The 25,645-nt window shown below is 32.3% G+C and overlaps 4 protein-coding genes across 5 annotated transcripts; 1 reads left to right on the top strand and 3 right to left on the bottom strand.

Annotated features, from left to right (window-relative positions):
• Positions 1-187: 187 nt before the first annotated feature.
• Positions 188-995, bottom strand: LOC110604539 (oleosin 18.2 kDa). The gene has a single exon (XM_021742743.2). The coding sequence runs from the start codon at positions 878-880 to the stop codon at positions 413-415; it is 468 nt and encodes a 155-aa protein (XP_021598435.1). The 5' UTR covers positions 881-995; the 3' UTR covers positions 188-412.
• A 3,075-nt stretch (positions 996-4,070) lies between these two features.
• On the bottom strand, positions 4,071-6,067 carry LOC110605056 (LOB domain-containing protein 25). 2 transcript variants are annotated; one of them, XM_021743360.2, is made up of 4 exons: positions 5,690-6,067; positions 5,413-5,523; positions 4,510-5,025; positions 4,071-4,290 (listed from the first exon to the last, which is right to left on the bottom strand). In XM_021743360.2, exons 3-4 carry the CDS (start codon positions 5,009-5,011, stop codon positions 4,253-4,255), a joined length of 540 nt encoding a protein of 179 aa, XP_021599052.2. In that variant the 5' UTR covers positions 5,012-5,025; positions 5,413-5,523; positions 5,690-6,067; the 3' UTR covers positions 4,071-4,252. The 2 variants fall into 2 exon arrangements, with proteins under 2 accessions (XP_021599052.2, XP_021599051.2); XM_021743359.2 differs by lacking the exon at positions 5,413-5,523 and having other exon boundaries at positions 4,078-4,290; positions 5,690-6,058.
• Positions 6,068-9,138: 3,071 nt separating this feature from the next.
• Positions 9,139-14,334, bottom strand: LOC110605635 (denticleless protein homolog). Its single transcript, XM_021744270.2, has 17 exons — positions 14,115-14,334; positions 13,904-14,016; positions 13,691-13,799; positions 13,540-13,604; positions 12,294-12,332; positions 11,718-11,814; positions 11,529-11,625; positions 11,332-11,395; positions 11,178-11,254; positions 10,999-11,080; positions 10,781-10,860; positions 10,617-10,701; positions 10,428-10,496; positions 10,283-10,350; positions 10,155-10,200; positions 9,368-9,844; positions 9,139-9,262 (listed from the first exon to the last, which is right to left on the bottom strand). The coding sequence occupies exons 1-16, from the start codon at positions 14,164-14,166 to the stop codon at positions 9,464-9,466; spliced, it is 1,524 nt and encodes a 507-aa protein (XP_021599962.1). The 5' UTR covers positions 14,167-14,334; the 3' UTR covers positions 9,139-9,262; positions 9,368-9,463.
• A 2,274-nt stretch (positions 14,335-16,608) lies between these two features.
• Positions 16,609-22,998, top strand: LOC110605253 (pescadillo homolog). The gene is made up of 14 exons (XM_021743683.2): positions 16,609-16,692; positions 16,739-16,798; positions 16,892-16,977; positions 17,796-18,044; positions 18,174-18,299; positions 18,438-18,522; positions 18,607-18,717; positions 19,102-19,195; positions 19,339-19,625; positions 20,046-20,153; positions 20,302-20,423; positions 21,482-21,701; positions 21,994-22,212; positions 22,703-22,998. Exons 2-14 carry the CDS (start codon positions 16,766-16,768, stop codon positions 22,787-22,789), a joined length of 1,827 nt encoding a protein of 608 aa, XP_021599375.1. The 5' UTR covers positions 16,609-16,692; positions 16,739-16,765; the 3' UTR covers positions 22,790-22,998.
• The last annotated feature ends 2,647 nt before the right edge of the window (positions 22,999-25,645 follow it).

The raw sequence follows: 25,645 nt of genomic DNA, 5'->3' as shown, positions 1-25,645 counted from the left end.
CAATTTCGAATCCACAAACTACGTGTAAGCATCGCAATCCTTGAATGAGAGACATTCACACAAGTTGCAGTTTTGAGTTGCCTTCCTTACAGAGTCTCATAATATACTAGGTCACATGAGCATCTAACGACGTCATTTTCAAATTGATCAAAGCTGATTAAATTAAGTCGACTTGGGGCCAATGTTAAGATATGAAAACCAATATATTCAACTTAACATTACATGCAATAATATAATAAACGAACATGAAACATACATTAAAATTCAGGCAAAAGCAAAGAACAAAAACAACAACGGCAACAAAACAACTTCATCTACCTCATAACTGAAAATTATAAACCAACCCCTTTAATTACCCACACATACAACCAAACCTCTCTAATTTCAAACCCTAACTCCTTTTATTCATTTATCATTTCCCTTCATGTGCTTTCTTCTGGATTTCTTGTCCCATTTCCTTAGTCTTCTGTCCCACGTAACCAGCCATATCTTGCATGCGCTTCTTTGCCTGGTCTAGCTGCTCCGGCATGGCTCGCGTTGCTTGCCGTAGATACTGCAACACCCACGACAGCGATGTCACCCCCGTCAGCCCACAAGCCCCAGAAGCTAGAAACGCCACCATTGCAAGTCCAATGGCAAAAGCAGCCGGAACAAGAACTGGGCTGAAGATAAAAAACAGAGGTGTTGCAATAGCTAAGCCGATGAGGGTACCAACTAGAGTTATACCCGCAAGTGCAAGAAGCCCACCGCCGACGGGGAGAAGGGTGACAACCGCTATCACTTTAGAGGCTGAAGGACCCTTCTGCGGACCCTTGTAGGCTGGATCATGGCGGAGCAGTTGGTGCACCTGAACCTGGTGTGGCGGTGAACGATCAGCCATAGATGATATAATGGCGTCGGAGATCAAAGATGAGATGATAACGGAGAAAGAGGCAAGAGATAGAGGTGGAGAAGAGATGTTTTAAAGAAGAAGAGGAAGTGCAGGTAGTGACACGTAGGGCATGAGATGGCGAGTAAGAGCTGTGCATGAGAAACAAGTTTCACGGGCCTTTTCGGAAACAGATCCAATTCGGCTTTTATTACTTATTATTTTTTTAATATAATTTATATTCTTTATTTATATTATCATATTCTTTAAATATTACTGTATTATTATTAAATTTGTTCAAATAAAATAAATTATAAAGCTAATAGATTTGATTTGTAGTTATCCATCTGAAAATGTGGTATTTTTAAATTTTGTTTCCATATGTAGTTTAAAAATATAATTAAAATAGTAATTTTTATTCTCACTTCAAAAAACTACTTTATTAAAATTATTACTACATTATCTTTACAATTAATAAAATTTTACGTATTTTGTAAAGATATATTAATACGTGAAAACAAGACGTTGAGACTAATTTTTAATTAATATTTATATTTAATTTAGTTTATTTTTTATTTAATAATTGTGAAGTTTGTTTTTATATATAAAATTAAATTTATTTAATGATAATGGAGAAAGAAAAAAAAAAGATCTTTGTTTTCTGCTTTAATTATTTATGCATACGAAAGCAGCTAAGTGTGAGTATTTTTCATTGGTCTTTTTTTCCTATGTAAGAAAACATATTTTTATCTGTTTGATCAATTATAGCCCCTCAAACGGCAGCTCTGAAGTGTTCCTAGCCAAGGATTTTTTAACAAATGGAAAAAGAAACCTTCTGTATTTTGCCGTAAATGTACATTTCAAAATTGAAATAGCTTCCCAGTTTTCTTATTTTTCTAAAAAATTGATTAAATTATTAAAATAATGTAAATTAATCATTTTTAAGCATAATAATTTATAAAATTTGATAATATGAGATTGAGAAAAAATGGGATTTACAATGGTTGGGTTCGCTTGGGCGAGGGGAAGGTGCCCTCTCTCCTTTATTCCTTTCTTTTTGCCTGCTAGTGATGTCTAGCGGCCTCTCTGCTATAGTGTCACTTGTCTCTATCATGCAGGTCCGTACGTACGAAACTGTCATATGCTTTTTTCATGTCAGACGGCCATTTAATTTCCCACGGCGCGCGTGCAAACAGGGCTGCGAGGTAATTGGGCCTGCTGTCCTTTTTCCTATCACGTCCCGAGCCAAGCTTGGTGTGAAAGGGCTGGGGTCCGTGAGAGGCCCGTCCTCCTGGCTGGGGGTTCATGCTGGCTCGTGAAGGAGATGCCAGAATCTTTGAATCAGGGCCACTATCATAAACTAGGTCTCATACCGGGGTGGTGAGACCCAGCGGTTATCAAAATTTATTTTTATGAATTGAATTTGAGCTATTACCAATTATGATTAACGATAGAGTAACTAAAAATTAAAAAATAGTGTGTTAATGATTTTGATTCTTGTTGCTTTTGATAGATTCAAAATCAAATTGAATTAAATAGATTAAAAAATTAAAACTTTAATATTTATAAAAATTAAATTGATTTTGATTAGAAATTAAATCGAATCGAATTGATCTTATTCGGTTTGATTCAATTTGATTTAATCGGTTTGAATTTTTAATAATTTTTTTTATTTTTTACACTTTATTTTTAACATTTTAAAATTTAATTAGAATATTTTAATCTTGATATTATCTAATCTCTCTGTATTATTGAAAATAATATACTATTGTCACTAATCGGTTCGATTTTTTGATTTTTTTATTAAAATCGAATGGAACTAAAATAATCGAAAATTTTGAAATTAAAAATCGATTCGAATCGAATTAAAATGAATAAAAAATTAAATTAAAATTTTAAATTAATTTAATTTTTTAATTTTTTTCAATTTAAACCGAATACCACTCGCTAGGATTTTCGTTTGCTCTATGGGTCGGGTTTCTTGAATTGGGTTTATCAGCTTTTGCTTACGGGAGGTCTTCTTTTTTCCATTGATGCGCTGGTATTGGAACTTCTAGGGAATTGTTGTGCGGCTTTCCTAGGTTTTTAGTGACTGCCAAGCCAGCAAATGCAACTCAAGTGCCCTCCATCAAACCGAGCATATTCTGAGTCCGAAAAACTAACATTTTGTCTTAGTTGAAATAATTATATTGAAAACACAACTAAATGTTAATTTTGATGATTCGACTTATTAACTAAACATTTTGATGATTCTGACTTGTTGAAGAATTCGATTTTTCTTATTAAAAGAAATAATTATATTGATAACACAATTAAACGTTTTGATAATTCGACTTATGAACCAAATGTTTTGAAAATTTGACCTCTTACTGATATGTACCGATATTAATAATGAAATTATCAAAATATCGGATAAATCGATACAAGTCATTAAAAAGTCGAATTTTCAAAAAGTCTAATCAACAGATCAAATCAAATTATAAGATGTCTGGTGGACAGATTATTTTTAATAAATTATTTTAATTAGTCTTCCTATTTCACTTGCTGGTGATCAAAAGAGTTTTGGTTTTAATGACCTCTAATAAAAGCACTGCTTGATCGTGTGAGCAAAATTTTCAATGTTTAAATCAATAAAAAGCCTCTGAATGTATAATTAAATAATCAAGTAAGTTCTTGGAGGCATATGTATAGGTATTGGTTGTATACTTTCACTATGAGTAGAAGGCTAACAGACTTAGAAGCCCTATTGAGACTAGGAGAAAGCAATCTGAATAAGATTTGAATTTTTTTGTTAGGAAAACTTTTGTACCCATTTAAGTATACACATCAATTTATACACTCAATTAATTAAAATATCATATTAACATATTTTTAATTTTAGATAACATATTATTAGATGAATATATATATCCAGATGCATGCAATAATTTCCTCTTCTGTTAAGGTTGGAAGTTGTATCAGATAACAAACTATAACATGTTTGAAACTTCATGTGTTGTCTTCAAAATATTAGAATCCAAGACTTAAGATAACCTTTTGGGTTTTAATTTGATTTTTGATTTCAGATTCAGATGTCCACTCACCTTTTAGGAAATTTGATAAGAACTATATCAGTTACAATTTTATCTATTAAATTTTTTTCCTTTTGTTTCTCTTCTCTTGTTGTCTACCTTCTTAAAATAAAAAGAAAGAGACAAAAGGCATAAACTAATTGATATTGTCTTGATCTCTTCCACAGGTAAGATATGCAAAAATAGAGAATACCAGACCGGATGTCCCATGTTGTTAGGCTTGTCTGAATCCTTATTGGACATTGATCTAGTAGTTGTTCGAGTCCCCCAGAGGTTCGGAACTTGTCTATTCCAGAACGGATGTTCGAGTCCCCTAGATGTCCTGTGCATTTGATGGTTCGGTAGGCTTGTCTGAAATTTTCCAACTATTTTTTTAGTTTATAGTATGCACAACACACTAGCTATCAATTAATTTCACAGAAGAAACCCTAAATGGGCATCTTGCTATAACTAAAAATAGTGCACATACAATAAAATTAATTAGATGAATTAATATAAAAGCTACAACGAACGGTCCAAACCAAATGCAACTAAAAAAAGTAATAATAAATAAATAAAGCTAAATGCTACCATGATCTCCTCTTTCTTGAGTGTGACCACAAGTTTCATTACTCCGAGGAGAAGGATAATAGAAAACAGAATTTTGATCATAAGAAGCAGAAGATGATCCTCCATGACCCATCCTAGATCTTCCAAACAACACTGATGATGGTGGCGATGGTGATGATGAGGCATACCTGATCAAATCAGCTTGAGTAGCATCTAATTCCTTTTGGAGTTTAATGACTTGGCTTTGGAGGACTGAAATGGCACCAACACAACCATAGACAGGATCTTTCAACCTTGCTTCAGCTTCATAGGCAAGAGACTTCACAGCATCTTCTCTCTGGTGAGGAAGGACCTCATTCAGCAGCTTGTTCACATTGCTAGCACCAAATATCTTGTGAACAATGGCAAATTTTTGAGGCTCTTCTGGCGGAAAATATGGTGAAAATATGCAATTTGGCAAGCATTTTCTCCTCAACGACTTGCAAGCAGCACATGGAGAAATTGAATAACTAGAAGAAGCCATCCACTATATAATACCTACAATCAATTATAGTACATTTGGAATCAAGAATTTTATAAATAGTCAATTTAATTAATTGACTTCTCTTTTAATAATTCTCTTATTTAGAATAAAAGAATTCAATTTTTTTATGATGTACAGAAAATTAATCCCTTTGGTTTTCATGGGTGATCTTTCCCAGAAATATTTTCTCAAATGATCAAATCTAAATTCTCTGTTGAAAGAGTAATGGTCCGTACAAAAGAACCCAACACTTGTTTTTGTGTGTGTGTGTGTGTACATATAGAGAGAGAGAGTTTAGGATGCCTGTAAATTTGGCAAATATTTCTGCTTGAAAATGTGTCTTTCTATCTCACTCTCCCTCTTCCTCCATCTCTCTGTCTCTCTCTCAAAACTTCTGATACCTAGCTATACCCGTTGAAGTTTTACAGAGACCCATTATTCTAAAGCAGCTTTGGATCTCACAGGTGCAATTCTAACCCTTCACCATTTTCCTTACAGGAAATATTTCTTACCTGGAAATATAATTATGTGTAACAATCAAATCCCATGTAGCAATAACTTAGGTTAAACTCTGTAACATAACATCATCAAAGAGTACTTGAAATTGAAGATATAGAATGAATCAAAATGAAGGGAAAATATGTTTATATAGAGAAAGAGAGAGCTTCTTGTACTCACCTTTTCTGTGACTATTTCCTTTATTATATTTTGCTCTTGTGTAGGCTTTTTCAAGATCTATAGTTTGATTGTACGTACAAAGGAAGAAAGAAGACTATGCAGATCACATTGAGAGAGTAAAAGAAGAAAATTCCAAAGCTAGCTTCATCATCAGATGTGAGAGTTAAGGGAGGAAACCCTAGTTATAGGGCAGAGAGAGAAAGCTGCAAAAACAATGACAAAAGGTGAGGAGAGATTAGAGAAAAAGGGAGGCAAAGAGCATTTAGTGAAGAGAGATTTTGGAAAGCAAAAGACAAGTGCAATAAATGGGGGCAACTAGCTAAAGGATGACCATCACACTATCAGACACTGTTCAAGAACCTGGCCATTTAGTGGAAAATTTATCTTTTTTTTTTTTTTTTTCCTAAAAGGAAAAAGGAATTATATATTTTTGGCCAAAATTTGCATGACTGGGAGAAGATATGATTACATGATTCAGAAATATCAGAAAATTAATCAAAAGACAGAAGGGTCAAATTCTTAGTTGAATCAACTAGATACTGAACAGTAAGTTATTACCACTATTACAATTTTTAAGGTTTAAACAGGTATATTTAAGGTTTATACAGATGTAGTTTTTAAATTGTTGCCCTTGATTTACTGTTGTTTCTTTAAATCCATTTTTATAGTATATGTCATCCATGTCATTATACAAAAACAAGGCTGCAAATTCTGCCAAGATATTGGATTCATCCTTGACATGCAGCCAAATCAACACTGAATAATAGGTTACTCCATCAAAATTTTCAAAAAGAAGAACAAGTAAGAGCATTAAAGGGATTGCCAGAATCTACAGTTAATATCTTTGAGAAATTATTTGTAAATTCAGTATATAGACATGAGGTTGATGCAAAATTTAATGGGAGTTTTCTATATTAGTGCATGTGATTAATGGACAGCTAATTAAAGGCAGCCGCAGGGGCACCACTTTTCTTCCAGTACTCTTTTTTATTCACTGGTTGGTACAATGAAAATAAAAACAAATAAATAAATGAAAAAGAAAATTCTTCTGCCAAAAGCCACTCATTTGCTTTAAGCTTTATTCGAGAATTGCATACGTGCAATGATAAAAGTTTTAGGAGCTTGTATATATTTTGCTACATATGAACTGGATCTCTATTTAATATGTATCTAAATTAGTCGTGTTCTTAAGAGATTTGATGTTCTGAAATTTAAAAATTAAAATTTTTAGTGTGAGAATAAATTTAGTCAGAAAAGATCACACATCTTTTCTTATTTATTATTTTTTTTTATCATTTGACCATACAAATTTATATGTATGGATGTGTCGGCATATTTTTCTTTGTCAAGTGGCTTTGGCATGCATGCTTATAAACCTGCGAGATGATTGAGTTTGCTCTCTTATTTTTCATCACATCACTGGACGAGGCTACCCTTAGTGAACCCGCTCAACCTGCTTTAATCACAGATTAAAATACATGATATTGAACCGATCTGTTTTAGGATTCTGATCGGTTATAAACCTATATAAACTATATTGAAATACTGTTAAAAGGGGCATTATTGAATCCTAGTTAATCATATCACTCAGCTTTTTGCCACAGTACTGCATATTAAGCTAATTTTAACAAGACAGAATTGCAAGAACATGTATGGGCAGTCCCCCCCCCCCCCTCCCCCAATACCCAATGGAAAGAAAGAAAAAAAAAGGTTGGTTCATTTCTCTAATAGCTTTTTTTTTTTATCTTTATCTTTTCATCCGAAAGTGACAAAAGATTTGTACTTAATAATTGGCAGGATTAGGTCATTATTCTAAAATGTGATTAATTAATTAATACTTATCAGAAATTTCAGCTTTGTAAGTTGCAATGTTGTCATAATCCCCTACATGAAAATGGAATTAATACTCTTTTTTATTAAGTGAGGTTAATAATTCAATTCTCATGAATATGGTAAATATTTCATTAAATTAATCTGGTGTAAATGCAATGAATTAAAAATATTTATAATGGAAAAAAATCAACCATGTATGTAAACTTAGAATTAATTAGATCTGCAAATATATATATATATTTTTTGTTTTAATTAATGAAAATTAAAAAAGAAAAGAAAATCTCTCTTACAATGATTAAATAGTATGGAAGAAACTTTAGATCATGAAACACAATTATTTGATAATGGTACATATTTTTTTTTTTTTTTTTAAAGTATGAAGCATGTGATGGGTTACATCATAACCAAATACTTGCAATTTGATTAAAGTGATGATGATAATTTTCTTTAGATTTTGTTCATCCAGGTGCATGAATATGCTTTTTGTAATTTATATCCTATACAGACAAGTGCATGAGAACAAATTTTTTTTTTTTTAAATGAAAATTGGAAATTGGTGAGATTTTGCATGAGAATAAATATTTTTTTTTTAAATAAAAATTGGGGATTGGAGGAATAAAATCTGCATATTTTATGAGAATTACTTTAAATATATTTATATTTGTTATATCCTATAGAAAGAAACACATATTTGTATTTGTTATACTTCAAGTTACGGTAAGTCTTTTATCCATCCTTCAATTACTTTAAATATATTTATCTAATCTCTTAATTTTTAATACTTTTACAAATTATAAATTTTTAGTTAAAATGTAGTCTCAAGTTTAAAAATATTTATGCAACTAATATGATTTATTTATTTATATGAAATTCGAATTTCCGATATTTTTTTTTCAAATCAGTATACATATATTAACTCTAAATATTTTATGAGAATAACTGCTTGATATTATAATTAAGGGTAATTTAGACATTAATACAAAGGATCGTATATTAATAATAGTTTCTTTAAATTTTTAGAAAGTTGAGATAAAAATATTAACTAAAATGGCTCAATATATCAATTTTTTGGAATCTTGAAATTTCTAAGTTAATTTACCCCAACCGAATAAGTCAGGTTCTGAGTTAATTTACTCCAATCAAATAAGCCTTAGATTTTTTTTTCTTTATGTAATTATGATTTTTTTTTCTATATGTAGGTATGGTTCCTTATTTTGGTCTGAGCTTATCGTTAATTTGGGCTTGTTTTTTCAGTACTGCACTTGATGATGGAAGGATGTGAGAGATTGGGAAGAGTTAAATCTAAGATCATGTTAAATCTTGCGAGTGCATTAATTTTTCCATATATATATAATTGTTAGCATTAAATAATTTTCTTTTTATCAGCAAGTTTCTTTTTATTTTTTTTAAATTTCAATTTTACAATTAAATTCGATTATTTTGTCAAATTAACCGAACAAAATCGAAATTTTATGCTTTTAGTTGCAATAATTGCCTTCTGAAGCCTCCCAATTTACCATCCCATTATAATTTCATTGCACCAATGACACTACATTCTACAGCCAGTGAAAGTGTAAAACAGAAGAAAATGCATCTTGCTGTTGCAATCAGTGTAAGCTACAAATGTACACATTCGTCAATTACTTTTATACCCAAGAAGACATTGTAGAATAAGTTGATTGTACAAAAAAATCGACCAAAAAAATCTCAGGTTTCTTTCTATACATTTCAACATCAATCCTGCAAAGTGAAAATGCAATAGCATCAAGCTTTGCACTTCAATTGGTGCAAATTTATCAAAGAAAGCGCAAGAAAAGCATTAATTGGAAGAAACTTGGAACTTACCAATATGATGTAAGAAAATGACCCCCAGTAGCTACCAGTAAAAAGACCTGGCACGGAGGAATGCAACTCATTAATGTATATATATTTTTTCTCTTACTAAGCTGCTAGAAAATAATCCCGGATAGTTTTTCTTTTCAGGGAAGACGGAGGAGGGTTCAACACAGAAGATGGACTCTTTGTTGCTGCTTCAGGTGTTCTCTCAAAGGTTTCTTTTGAATCAGAATCTGATGAAAACCTTTTCTTCTGCGATTCAGGAGTACTTACTGAAGGCATTGTGATAGAGTTTGGAGAATCAATTTCATAGCATACTTCATCTGAAGGATGCAAAGAACAAGGAGTTTTTGCAAGACCCATCTGTTCTTCATTCCTTAAGAGCTTTCTACATTCCTCAGTTGGAAGTGCCATTATTCTCCTCCTGATGGAAGATGATGATCTTGAATTTGAAAAATAATTGCTTTGGATATTCCAAATGCGAACCTGTCAAAGAAGCAAATGAGATATCCAATACAGGCACAGATATTACGATACATTAAAATAAAAATCAAGTTAGTTGATATAAAATAAAAATCAAGTTAGTTACTCAAAAAAGAAAATTTTATTTTAAAAGAAATAAAAATCAAACATGATTGTTTAAAGTTCAATTGAATTTTTTTATTGCTAATGATTTATTCCGAACAACAGGAAAGAAATGTGAACAGCGTAAACCAAACTTTCCCAAACATTGTTATGCATTTTGTCTTTTAGGTGATTCGTCAATTTCAAAACTTTTATAGGAGCATCATCTTACTGTGAAATCATCTGAAGCAGTAGCTATCTTGCCATCTAATGGGCACCTGTAATAGATGTTTGTGGAAAATAGTTAGCATATAAAGGCAAAAGATCCTTGACGAGAACTGAATATGGTTAAAAGAATACCAATTTACTGCTGTAACTTCTCCATCATGGGTTTTCAATGTAACGGGATCGGTGTCAGGCTTGTTCACCTGTAAAGGCAAGCCAATCAAATCATATATAGAACAAGACACACTAAACAAAAACCACTTCAGAAAAGAGACTAAACCTGCCATATGTAGGCATTTCCATCACTTGAGCCACTTAGAAGTTGAGCTGCATCAGGACTGATTTCCGACTGCAAGATGCATAACTTATATTAATTATGCTAATAAAGTATCACTTGTCAGAACTTGACGCTTAAGCTATAAAGTGGCAAAAGAGAGGGGAGGGGGCCTCCTGTAGACCAACTGCATACCTTCACATAAAATGATTCAATCCGGCATCCAGAGAATGACCTAACTGGACCTTTTTCAAGCTGAAGCACATTATACAAGTAGATACTGAAAAAAGAAATTCTAAGATGTGACAGATGATAACTAATTAAAATTCAAGAATATGCTCATCAAAACTGCAAAGTACCTATTATCCATGCATGAAGCTGTAAGAAAGACACCATTTGAATCCTGGGACAGGCTAGATGTACCATGTAATCTTCTCTCCTGAAATGAGAGAAGGGATAATAAGAGTCGAATAATTTATATGTCATAAAGTTGAATACCTTTGACCGAGTTCATCTATTCAACATTACTAATGGAAAATTGGAGATATAAGCGTCCATTATGTAACTGAAAACTGACCTTTCCTGTTGATGACTTAGGACGAGGACACGCCTGAGTGACCTGAGCCTTCAAATATCTGGTATCCCAGAATTTTACAATGCTGAAACATAACAAATGTATAAAAAGAAAAAGAAAAGTCAATACATTTCCACATTGGAACTAAAATTCAGCTGAGACTTCAGCGCTTTAAAACGGACCTGTCCACTGCTCCGGCGGTGGCAATGGAAATCCCATCTTTGAGATAAAGAACTGATGTAATGCTCATGGAAGCAGCCTGAAAAAATTTTCAGTATTAGCAACATCTATGATAATTCATAATTGGGTAGAAAGAAACACTGTAACTGGACAAACCTTCTTTCTTCTAACTCGCTTTGATTGAGGTGAAAGATGAGCTCTTCTGATCATGGTCGTTGGACTGGATGAAGCATAAGAAAAATAACATTGAGCAAATGGAGTGAATGAACAAAATGCGTAAAAAGGACTAACAGCTGCATAATGCACAAGCACTAATTTGTTCTCAATTGGATGAAAGAAAGAATTAATCTCACGTTATGCAAGCTTCAGTGCGTCGATTTTTGGAAGCATTCTTACACCTCAAGTCCCACATGGCAAAGGACCCATCTCTTGAACCGGAAACAAGAAGATCTGCAGGAAATTGGAGGAAAAATTATCATGTTCTTTCAATAAGAACAAACTTAAGCCTCTCACGCTGACATAATAAAATTTAAAATTGTTACCAGAATTTGTTGGATGGCAATATATAGATTTAATACTTCCAGTATGCCCCATTAGAACTCCAGTGCATTTCTGCTTCTGTGCATCCCATACCTTAATCTGTACAGTGGCCCACAAAAGTGTAACTGGGTGAGTTCAGGAAACAAATATGAAATAATATGTTATAGAATTAACAGTTCTTCCGGTAACTATTCTTTCGGAAGTTCAGCTTATAGTGTTGAACTCACAGAACTAAACAAAATTTAATGGTCATCTCAACATCCTTCATGAAATTATATAACGCCTAACATATTCGAACCTATAAAATTTGTTTGTTTCATTAAGCAGTTGATTTGGACATAAAAAAATGTTTAGGCAAAATTAAAATGCATCTCAGGACTTTCAAAGATGTCTCCGACGATATAGACTGATTCTGTTAAACATGTCTTGCTTTAAGCAGAGTTTTTGTAGAGAATATTCATTAACCCATTCTTCAAGAATAAGCCAAATACAGACGACTCCTCAAATGACCATTTAGCTAGAAGCATAAAATTATGACACAAATGCCAGAAAATCTACTTTAACTGTTAATTACTTACAGTTTGATCACCTGAAGCTGTGAGTAAGTTGGTATCTTCCTGAGAAATTTCACAAAACACTTGCATTAGCATCAAGCTAATCAAATTCACCAGTTTTGGGTCCATACATCTAATATTAACAATTAAAAGCTAAATCAAAACCTCCCTGCTCACAACTTAAGCGCTGACCTTTTTACCCTAAAAATGGGCATTAAGTTAAGATCCAAAACAAATTAATTTGCTATTTCCTGGAGTAAAAGAAAATGCAAAATGCAGATTGAAAACATTGCATTTGTAATAAACCTTGCGTAATATTTCTTCTCTTTTCTACATACTACCTTTGGCAATTGTCAGTTCTATTAGCAATTAAATGAAAATTAAAAAATATGTGACTGTTATGTCAACTCACTAAGTCCACTTCACTTGCGGAAGTAATTTACCCATTTGAAATTTACAAAGTTAGGCTCACTTCCTAGTTAGTGCAACGTAATTTATCAATTTGTACTTTATTTTATTACCTTTTACATTATACTATGAGTATTATTTTCTTTTGTACTCCTTGTGTTAAAATTGTTTTAAAATTATAGTCTATTTTGTAACATAGAAATTAACTAATATAATACTATTTAATTTTATCTTATTTCAAAAAACATTTAAAACATTATCTCATAAAATTTAATATATTTAATATGGATATAATTGAAAAGTTAATAAAAAAATTATATTTATTAATATGTATATAATTGAAAAGTTAATAAAAAAAATTGTATTTATTAATATATATATAAAAAAATAAAGTGGATAAAAATTATAAGATAAAGTTAAACAGAAATAAATTTATTAGTTGAGAAGTTAATTCGTATACCAAACAAAATTATAATGTAAGCTTTAGAAGGGAATTCACCAAAAATGTATTTTTCCATGAAGTAGAGTTGTTCGAACTGAAAGAGACCCAAGTTCCAAATGTCAAATTGTGATCCATTTGAATAAAAGAATATTTGAAATTGTTAGTTGAATTTGACTTTTTCCATTTAAACAAATCCGAATGACCTCCTTTTCAAAAACACACCTATTCACACCGACGCTATTTAAGATAAAAATGAACCATATTGCTCAAAATCTCTTAGGAATTAGCATAGATCAGTATGTACTTTCAGTAGAAATAAGAACTCAGAGATTTAAGCCTCTAGCTATTAGAATAATCAAAATTTTCTCTAATAATTCACAACCAGAAGAGTTATTGATAAGATGTGGCAATGTTAAGCACCTTGATCCAGCAGATATCAAATATGGCATTCTGATGAGCCTCCCAATCACTGATTCTTGATTTATCTGCACATATTCATAAAAAATAGATCCCAAACAGTTCATACCAATCATTTTTTTTAATGGATACTTAGCAGAGTGAGCAAAAGAACCTGAATATTCTTGCTGAGATGCATAAGGAGGAAAATTTTTTCGAGTGTCAAATAAGCTCAAGTACCCATCCTCATCAGACACCGCCAAAACATGTGAATTTTTACTTGACTGCAATAATTAGAATTTCACGATTCAGTGAACTAAAAGAGAGAGAGAGAGAGAGAGAGAGAGAGAGCTAGAATTTTAAATCAAAATGCATATACATACTGTACCTTGGCAAAAGAAATGGCCAATGGAGGCGTCTCTTCGCCATTGTGTTCAACTTCTAGAGCTCCACATACAGCAAAATCAGACGCCTTATCACCGATATACGGCCGTTTTCGAACTGATATACATAGGAAAAAAAAAAGAAAAAAAAATTGTTAATCAAAAGAGACTGATGGAGAATAAGAAGACGATGATTGAAGGAGAAAAGGTGATCACCTTGCAATCCGGTGAGTTCTCTGGACCTGATGCCTTGGAAGAAGGACTCCATGACAACGGCGATAGCGAGAGAGAGAGAGACAGAGGGAAAGTCGAGTTGGTAACTGACGAGTGGAGGTTTTGAAATGGTTTTCTTGAATTCATCTTGGCGCGACCGCGAAGATTGCCGTTTTAATAACGCGGGAAAGTCGATTTCTCTCTCTGTGGCCCGCGGCGGTGTTCCTTTGATTTTTAATCTCGATAAAAGAATTTAAAGGGAAATTTTAAAAAAAGTGATTTTATAAATTTTTTATTTATAATTCAATTTGTATCACAATTATTTTTATAATATTACACTATTAAAAATAAGTATAATTTTTAAATACAGTTTTAAATATTAATATAAAAATTATATTATAAATTACTAATTTAACATAAAAAATATATTTATAATAAAAATAAATGAAATTATAAATAATTTTTTTTATATTTTTTAATTGATAATTATATTTTACTTATTATTTATTAATAATATAATATTATAATTTAAAAAATTATTATTATTTATTAGCTATATGATATTATAAGTATTATTTTAATACAAATTAAATTATATATTTTAAAATAAAAATAATAATTAGTAATTATATGAATATATAATTTTTTAAAATTAAAACTCCTTTTATATTTTTTTCTATTAGAATCTGTAATTAATATTTTAAATTGATATATTTAATAAAAAAAATTCAAACGTTAACCCTTTAAAGTTTCTTATTATAAAGTCAAAATTTTTAATTTATTATATCAAAATATTAAATTAAATTTTAAAAACATAATAATAAATTACAATATAATTTGCACTTCGAGGCTTAGCCTGATGGAAAGTGCATCCTTGTAGCTTTGAAAGGTCTAAGGTTCGATTCCCCCAACCCCCTATTTCAAAAAAAAAATTACAATATAATTTAATTTTTATTCATATTTTTTCTTTTTGTTATTCATATTTTATAATTACAATATAATTAAATTTAAAAATAATAATAATAAATTACAATATTTTAAGTTGATTCCATAATTTTTATTCATATTTTTTTTTGTTATTTTAAAATTATTATCCATTTTTTTAACTGTAATAATATATAATATAATTATTATAATTGTGTTTAATTTTGTTTTATTTTTAATAAATCTTTCAAAACATCTCTTAATATTTAATAAAATTTAATATATTTAAAATGAATATAATTAAAAATTTAATAAAATAAATTGTATTTTTTATCTATATATAAAATAATAAAGTGAATAAAAATTATAAGATGGAAATAATATATATTAAAATATTTTATTGAGTATTTATATTTAATATTATATATATATTTTTTATATTTTAAAAATATTATCTATTATTAATAATATTATAAATAAAATGAAATATTATATATTTTAAATTATATAAAGTGAATAATAAAATTAATAAAAAATAATATTGTAATAAAAATATATATATATAAACATTATTTTATTATTTAAATATTACTTTAAAGATTATATTATAATTTATTATTAATTTATATAAATTTAATTTAATCATAATAATTAATATTGTAATAAATTAAAAAAAATAATTTTTAAAATTTAAAGTGTTGAATATAAATATAAATTATAAATAAATATTTAAAATTTTTTTATTTAATAATCTTTTAAATTTGACCAATATTACTATTTTAACCAATGAATACAAATTCATATTTAGTTCTATAATTATTGTAATTATAACTCTAGGACAGTCAATTACAATTATAACATTATAACATTGCGTTGAAATTTCATATTTTTTTTAATCTGACAAGTATGCAACTGAACATATTAATCTTGTTTGCTAACATATCTTAAGGTTTGTTTGACCTTGTTATTGAAATCATTAATTTAATTTTTTAACGTATTTATTTTCATAATTTTTATCCATATTTTTTAATTATTTTAAAATTATTTTTTCAATTTTTTTACTATAATAATATATTAATTTATTATAATCCTATTTTATTTTATTTTATTTTCAAGATTTTTTTTTAAATACCTCTGAATATTTAATAAAATTTAATATATTTAAGATGGATATAATTAAAAAACTAATAAAAAATATATTTTTTAATATATATAAAAAATAAAATAGATAAAAATTATTGAAGGATATTAAAATTAGCTTAAAATTATTTAACACAATTCAGTATAAAAAATGTTAAAATACAAAAAATACCTTATTTCTAAAAAATTTACTCTTCTATTAATTCACTCATTTTTTAAATATGTTTTTTTTTTTTTTTTTATCGTTACTTCCTTTACATTTATCCTACTCATTATTTTATTTCCAGTAAATCACCCTTCTTTTCCCCGATACAAACAGATCCTTAAGTTTAACGGCAATACTAAAAAAGGCCTTAAAATTTCAAGAGACATCCAAACAGGCAAAAGCTCTCTAAACCCGAAAGGGAAAAAGATAACCGACCCGACCCGTGATCAATCGTTGGACTCAAATTACTTAAACCCTAAATCCCTTTCATTCTCGGCCTTTTCTTCGCCCTTCCTCTCTCTACTTCTTTGTGCGCTGCTGCTAAGCTTCTTTGCGCGCTGCTGCTAAGCTTCTTTGCGCGCTGCTGCTAAGCTTCTTTGCAGACATGACGAGGAAGATTAAGCACTACAGACCTCCCGTAAGCTAGCTTCTAAAGTCACAGCTATCAATCCACGGATTTCAGTTTTAGCTGCTAAGAATCTCCTTTATCTCCTTCATTTTTTTTTTTCAGGGAAAGAAGAAGGAAGGAAACGCCGCCAGGTTCATCACCAGGTCACAAGCTGTCAAGCAGCTGCAGTGCAGTCTCACTCTCTTCAGGTGCCCTTCTCTATTTCTATATCTTTTATCACGTCTCTTTCCGTGCACACAAACTAGAGGCGGTTTAAGTGTGTTTACGGTCTATGGGAAGTGACAGATTTGATCATAGCTTAGTATGTTTGCTATTGCTTTGATGAATCGGGTATGAAAACTTAGGCTGGTTGGAATAAATTTCACAGAATTAAACATCCACTCTTGCCATGTTTGGAAGCTTAACAAATTGTCTGGAGTTCCATGTTGTTAATTTTGTAGAATTGGTTTTTACCTAAGACAAATACTTTTGCTTCCTTTTATATGCATGGATTACCAAACATCAGAATTCATTGACAGATGAATATTATGAAGTTCACTTGCAAATGAATGAATTTGAAGCTTAATGGGGAGAAAATGCAACAAATTATGAAAATACTCTTTTGTTATTAATTGAAACAACTTGGGAAGATGAATTAATGTCAATCATGTTAAGTTGCTGAATTCTAATGAGTTGGTTTTTATATTTTTGCTGTCAAATGCACAATATGAAATTCTTCTTTTCCCGGCTTTTGTTGCATGCTATCATTCCACTATGTTAGAGTGTGGTCTGGGCATAACTAGTTAATTTTCTAACCAAGTGTCAACTGTAGATTATTGTAGTTCTTCCTAGTTTTGTTGGCAGTTGGATGGGATTAACGTTTAACTGAAGTACTACTAACTACCCTCCTCTTTTTCTTTTATTTTTTTTTCTTTTTTTTTTTTCCATTTTGATCTTGATATTCTTCAAAGGGTGGGAAAAATTGTACAAAACTATGTGCTTATTATGCCATTGTTTTAAACTGTAGGAAACTATGCATTCTCAAAGGCATATTCCCTCGGGAGCCAAAGAAGAAGGTGAAAGGAAATCACCACACTTACTATCATGTGAAGGATATTGCTTACCTTCAACATGAGCCTTTACTTGAGAAGTTTAGAGAAATAATGGCCTACCAGAAGAAGATAAAGAAAGCTTTAGCAAAGAAGGATAATGATCATGCTGTTCGTCTCCAAACTCGCCAACCTGCTCCTAGATACGATGGGGTCATTCTACAAAGGTTTGCTCATTCCACAAGTTTGCTTGCTTGCATAGACACACATAATATCTCTATTCTTTATAATGTCAATTTTTCATAGTTTGTAAGAAGTCCCTGAGAAATCCTTTTCTTTTGTGTATGGGGTTTTAGGTACCCAAAGTTTGTTGATGCACTCAGAGACTTGGATGATTGTCTCACAACGGTGCACCTGTTTGCAGTATTACCTGCCTCAGAAAGGTTGAAAATTGATGTGGAATGTATCCATAACTGTCGAAGGTGATACATCTTTCATAGATCAAAATGGGGAAGTTAATGAAATGTAGTTTATGTGGTGTTAAGATGTGTATCATTCTATTATGTGCCTTTATGTATCTTCCATATTTCAATATGATTTTTTTTATTTAATTTTATTAGGTTGAGTCATGAATGGCAAGCTTACATTGTCCGTACTCATAAATTAAGGAAGGTTTTTGTATCTGTAAAGGGCATATATTATCAGGTAGGCAAGTTCCTGTTTCAGGTTTCCTTTAAAATGTATTATCAATCTTGTGGAACTTATTTGTTGCACTTCTAACCTCTGTAGGCTGAGGTTGAGGGTCAAAAGATCACATGGCTGACCCCTCATGCAATGCAACAAGTTTTGCCAGAGGATGTCAACTACAGTGTCATGTTAACTTTTCTGGAGCTTTACCAGGTTGCATTTCAATTGATGCTAAAGTTTTACTCTCGCTTCATGGCATATTTTTCCCTACAACTGTGTTGCTAATGATATTTGATTACTTATTTTGTTAACTTCTTCCCATATAAATAGGAGTTAGGAATTTGAAATTGAACAGAGATGGATAAAAATTGAAAGCCATCCCTGTCTAGCTTGGTAATTCCCGAGGGAAAGCCTATATTGAGCATAAACACATTCCTAAACTATCAAAGTGGAAACAACATGAGCTTTAGTACTGTTGAATGTTGATGGTAATGATGTTCAATCAAGTACTGTTGAGTGCTGATGATAATGATGTTCAATTGGCTGATAGTATTTACTCCATGGTCCATCTTTTCTTTTGCATTATTTTTGGTGCAGAATCTTCTTGGCTTTGTCAATTTTAGACTTTATCATTCCGTAAATGTGGAGTATCCTCCTATTCTAGATCCTCAATTGGAAGCTTTAGCAGCAGGTATATATTCTATAACCATGCATGTTAAGATTTCTATGTTTCTTTTAAAGTTATAATAAGGTTCGCATTTTGTACTACTTATCTGCTAATAATAATTCTTGCATGTCTTCTTCATGGTGAATGCTTCCTTGCTGATGCTTCAGGTCTTTATGCACTCTCAAGATACATTGATGCTCGCACTAGTATCTCTGCAGAAGAATCTAAAGCTTCCAGTTCGTCGTTACCAGAGCAATTTAGGGCTCAGGTGGAAGGGACAGAAAATGAGGAGTCTGAAATAAGACTTGCCCAACTTCAGCATCAACTTCCTTCCAATGAACCTGGTGCTTTAATGCACCTTGTTCAGGATGTTGAGAGTGAAAATGAAGATGATCAAGATACAATGGAGTGCAAGAAGCTGTTTAGGAACATGAAATTCTTTCTGAGTCGTGAGGTGAGTAAATGCACAACGCTTGGGTGTCACTTATTTAGGTTGGTTATTGTAGGTACCACATTGATAGGTACTGGGATTTGCCAATGTGGATGGATTCACAGTCTTCACACCTGCTTCCATTGAGGTTGTGGATGGGATTAGTGTAGACAACCATCCTCTCATATGCCCTTCAGGTTATTTAGATAGTTCCTATCATCTACTGCTCATCTACCCACACAGGATGCCTACTTTGTTTTCAACTGTGAAAGAATCTTCATTTTCATCTTATTGGCTAGTAGTTAACTTGATATAAAGTTAGTTTGAGCAGATGCTTCTGACAATGCTATAGCCATTTCAACTTTCATGTGATCAAGAAGTATGGTTATAATTCCTGGTATTTCTGCTATAATATATATGCTGATTAATAATATCTATGTGCAGGTTCCCAGAGAATCCCTGCTTTTTATCATTCCTGCATTTGGCGGTGTTGTTTCATGGGATGGAGATGGGGCTCCATTTAAGGAAGCAGACCCCAGCATTACTCATCAGGTTTGCTACTTAGCCAGCAAATGCTCTTGGGCACACAAGTGCTCACTTGCTTATGGACATTTGCACCCACTCGCACATGCTTTTTCTCTTTATTATTGTGGGGATATGTTTTAAAGCAAATTTGATTTGGGAATGTTTACCTGTGCAGATTGTTGATAGGCCAACCCAAGGTCATAAATACTTTTCAAGAGAATATGTTCAACCACAGTGGATATATGATTGTATAAATGCCAGAATCATATTGCCAACTGAGGCTTATTTAGTGGGGAGGTAAGCTTTAGGAATTATAGAAGTTGTTTTTCCCTTATTTAGGAGACAAACCCTTATGCTTATACTATTCCAAAGAACAACTTTCTGTAGGAATCTGATGCTATTGACCACATGAATTATTTATCAATATTATTTTCTAATAGTTAGCTCGGAGATAATGTAATTTGAGGAAATGCACAACTGTTCAACCCTTGCTCTTTTGTTTTCTTAACTTATTAAACTGTGAATATGGTTTCAGTTGCTATCAGTTGCTATAAGTTGCAATAGATTCTATATAAATTATAAATCCGAGGAGCATTCACATTTGGTGATATCAGCCACTCAAAATATTTGTAAATTTCATCTTTGAGGGGAATTTGAACCCATGATTTGAGACTTGAATGATCTAACAAAGGAAATTGGTAGTTTGTAGAACCACATGGGAGAAGTGTGCGAATAGATAAATGATTGGTGGATGCAACTGCAGGCACATGGTGATAGAGATTGTCTGCAATTGGGCCGTCCTGTGGCTTATAAATCCGAGGAGCATTCACATTTGGTGATATCAGCCACTCAAAATATTTGTAAATTTCATCTTTGAGGGGAATTTGAACCCATGATTTGAGACTTGAATGATCTAACAAAGGAAATTGGTAGTTTGTAGAACCACATGGGAGAAGTGTGCGAATAGATAAATGATTGGTGGATGCAACTGCAGGCACATGGTGATAGAGACGGCCCAATTGCAGACAATCTCTATCACATGGTAGTAAAGCATTCAAAAGAAGAGTTTTAAGAGGCTGACTTTGATTATAATAAATTGAGTCCTTGTTTTTTAGATTTTTTTGATGGATTCTCCGCCTGCTTGCATTTTTGTTTTAAGCTTTTTTTCTTCTTTTTTTTTTTTTCTTTTAAACATCTGGGATCTAGTTCTTGTTACTCCTGTAATAAAATTTGCTATCTTTTTTATTTATTTTTTTGTATTTTATTCTTTTATCCACCTTTTGCTAGTTTTCTTTTCTTTCCCTGTGGGGGGGAAAATTGGTTTACTGATGTTAACATTGTGGTTCTGCCAACAGAATTCCACCACCACACTTATCGCCTTTTGTTGATAATGAGGCAGAAGGTTATGTTCCTGACTATGCAGAGACCATCAAGCGTTTGCAGGCTGCAGCAAGAAATGAAGTCCTTCCAATTCTTGGCGTGGGAAAGGAAGATTTCGATGATCCTCAGAATTTGTTGGTTGAAGGTTACATCAGTCGAACAGAGGCCATTGAAGCTGCTGAGAGGAAGCAGAAGGTATGTAGCTGTTGAATTTTTAATTATGAAGTACAAAAACTTGATGTACAACAGTGCTGAATAATTGAATGCAGTTTTTAGGTGTGGGGTGTGTTAATCTAATAGCTGGGCTCACCACGTGCAAAACCTTTATCCTTATCCCCCCTCACCCCATCCCAATGAGATTTAAACCTAGACGTCCAAGTTGTATGGTTAATATTTAGTTGATCCTTATTTTTATTTGGTTGATAATGTAATCCAGTTTTCTTGTTTACATTTAGTTTCTTAGTTTGTGCCATTTTGGACATTGTAGATGCAAGATCTTGAGAAGCAGCATCATGAAGAACTAAAAAGGGAACTTCAGAATCTCAATCCTTCACCAGTGTCAAAGAAAATTAAGAAGAGCCCTGTTGAAGACACAGAGCCTGTGGAGGAGCCTCACACTGATTTGCAGCAGATCATTGAGGACAATGAGAGAAGGGAAACATTGCTTATGCCACGGAAAAAGAGGGGCCTTTATGAAGCTATCAAGGTGACTGATTACCCTATTATGCTGCTTGTCCTCTTTCTCAACATGCTGTCATTCTCTAGTGCTATGCATATATATGTGCTACCCAAAAACATAATTTTCAGCCATGCTATCAAAAAATGTTGTGCTTTTAATCTGGTTAATAAAAAGTGTGTTCTATGTTTCTAACCCATAGTTTGTGTATAAAATTATTAAGCTCAGTTTTCTTCTCTCAGTATTGAAATTGTTAAACATTAGCCTGTCACCGTTTACAATACCATCTTTAATTTTCTTTACAGGGTGCAGTTCATATACTATTTCTTTGTAATGTTTTCTGCTGATAGAATTTAGTATTTCAACCAACCAAGTGTATTTGTTTGTGCTTTGATCATACTGGTTCTGTTGGATCTCTCTTTGGTTTGTTTTTTTAGTTTGTTGATGGGGATTGGGCATCCTTTGGAAGTAGTTTCTTGTGGTTGTACTGATTTATGAATGTGTTTGTTATTTTGTACAGAAAAACAAGGAAAGGAAGGATTCTCATGTTAAGAAACTCAAGGAGCGAAAAAAGGCGATTGAAACTCGGAAATCTGAGAAGAATTGATTTGTCTAATGGAATTCTTTACTTTAAAGTTCTTTGCTTACCAAATTTTAGCTTCTCTTTTAGCTACTTAATATGCGTCTCTACATGTAAGCCATTATTACTTCAGTATATACCGAGACTTTTACCGGGTTACGTTGTAACTGGCTTAAATTTTGCTGCAATATCTCAAGTTTTTAAATTTTGATATATGATATAAATTCATTTGTTTTATTTTGGTAAATAATTATTTAGTTTTTGAAATTTGACGGTATTATGTCTCTTTTTTAGAATTTTAAACAATTAATTTATTTTAGTTTCGGTAACAAATATTCTCTTTTTTATAAAGGTTAAATATTTATTTCACCTACATATTTAAATGAAATATTTATTTTAGTCTGCTTTTAACCTGTTTTTTTAATAGAAAAATTGGCTCAAAAATATCGTTTTTAATTCAATTCATGTTAAGGGCATTTTGTTTTTTTATTGATTTAGAGTAAAATTAAGAAATTTAACTTCTTATTTTCATATGAAATTTATGAATTCATTGTTTTAAAGGTAAATTATGGATTCGTTGATTCTTGCTCGAACATAAAAAATTGATAATTCTTTATTTCTGAATTAAATTAAATTTAACCTAAAATCTTCGGGTTTTTTAGATAAAATTTTAAAATAAATTAAGGTGAACGGCCCCCGTAAAAAATGAGTTGTAATCTAAAAGAGGTTATTTCATTTACCGTTAAAAGAATTCCGATTGTATTATCCCACTTTTTCTCTCTATATTTGAAAGGAGAAGCACTTCTTTTTTCTTTCGTTTTTTCTGCGAAAACCATCCATTTTTCTGCGAAAACCATCCATTTTTCTGCCGTTCAGCAGCTGCCTTTCGCAGCTTCTGGGAAGGAGGTAGCCTTCCTCCTTTGCTCGAAGTGAGGGTATCCGTCCCCACCTCCGAGCATGGATGTGGATAAATAATGTTTTGTGGCAGATCTGTATTTGCTAGGAGAGAGTTTTCCTTGATATGCTTTTTCCTTCTTGTGTTTGATTGTTGTGGTTGTGTTGTGAAGGTTCAACGAATTTCTTGTTTCTGAGACCACCTACGGTTGATGATGCTTTTTCTCCTTTCTCTGTCCCTAATGCTTATTCTCCTTTCTCTGTCCCTATTCCTCAGTACGCGATCTATCCATTTGGAAGCTTGAGAGAGTGGAATACAGCCTTGCATGTCATCTTCGGAGTCTCTTATTGCCATTCAGTGGTCTCCTCGACTCTAAAGGCTTATTTGCTAAGGAGTTTTGCCATGCAACACTCTCTAGAGCAAGGGAGGATGCTTGTGGCTACGATGCTGTTAAGCTCCTGTGCTTCTTTCTACTACCGTATCCGATGAAGTTCGGTTTGAAAGGGGCTCATAGAGCATGCCTTGGAAGGCACGAGTGGGTCACGAAAGAGCATCCATCTGCCATCTTCATCTGTCTAGTCTCAGCCGATTGGTGGTCTCCCAGCCTTGGGGGTGTTTACCTAGTGTTCTCCCAGTGTAACGACCCGGAAACCGGACCGCTACCGGTGTTAGGATTCAGATCGACTTAAGGTCACCGAAATCCGTAGCAAGCCTAACATACATCCTGAACATCTGATAAAATCCTATACACGATCATATATTTTCATAAAAATTTTAAACTTTTCATATACCAAGCTTGACCTGTGCATGCATCATAACTGTATATATAAAACCTCTTAGCTCTCATCAAATGCTCTAGTTGGGTCCACATTTCATATAACAAGCCTGGTTTAACATATCTCATCATTACTTGAAGGGATTGATGGAAAACACAAAATCAACCATGGGAGGGCGAAATCTCACCTATACCCGAAAATAGAGAGAGAAAACTCACCCATTTTCGGACAAGGGGCCTTTTATAGGTGGCTGGTCAGACCACATTCGGAGGCCAAAGGTGCTCCCGCACACGATCATATATTTTCATAAAAATTTTAAACTTTTCATATACCAAGCTTGACCTGTGCATGCATCATAACTGTATACATAAAACCTCTTACTAGAGCTCTCATCAAATGCTCTAGTTGGGTCCACATTTCATATAACAAGCCTGGTTTAACATATCTCATCATTACTTGAAGGGATTGAAGGAAAACACAAAATCAACCATGGGAGGGCGAAATCTCACCTATGCCCGAAAATAGAGAGAGAAAACTCGCCCATTTTCGGACAAGGGGCCTTTTATAGGTGGCTGGTCAGACCACGTTCGGAGGCCAAAGGTGCTCCCACAAGAGAGCCATGTTCGGCGGCCGAACCTGGGCTCTTCCTCCATGGTGTTTTCTTTCAAAACTTGATTTTCTTTCTTCATTAAAACCATAAACATATGAAATCATTTTGTGAAAACCTTATTTTACCCTTCTAGAAGGCTCCGACATCCGAGAATTCCGGATTCCAATGGAGATTCCGCCAGAAAATAGAAATTCCGATGCCGGGGTCTAGCCGGGTATTACAGATTGCATATGTTACTAGTCTCGATGTTTTCTCCTTTTGGTGGATGGGTTGCTTGAGTTCATTTAGATCTCTCTTCCTCTGGTTTTCAGTGGGTATTTTATGGCCTTAAAGGCTACTATAGTGAGGATTTTCTTTGCCTTTACGACTTTCTTGAACCCTAATGTGTGAACCAGAGGAGAAATGATGACTGTTTTGCAGCAATCAAATTCTCTTTGAGTTGTTTATGCAAGTCGGGTCTAGGACTCCAAACATATTGGGCTCTATGCTTTATATTATATTTGGACCTTATTATTATTAGGTTTTATGTATCAAGGTTGACTTGTTTGGAATATATCTCATTTTAGAATCACATTATTTGGGATTATCTCTTCTTGCACACT

Source organism: Manihot esculenta, chromosome 17 (genome assembly GCF_001659605.2).
Source record: "Manihot esculenta cultivar AM560-2 chromosome 17, M.esculenta_v8, whole genome shotgun sequence".
NCBI classification, from domain to species: Eukaryota; Viridiplantae; Streptophyta; class Magnoliopsida; order Malpighiales; family Euphorbiaceae; genus Manihot; species Manihot esculenta.
Note: the sequence above shows the minus strand (reverse complement) of the source record. Positions and strands in the feature narration are given on the sequence as shown.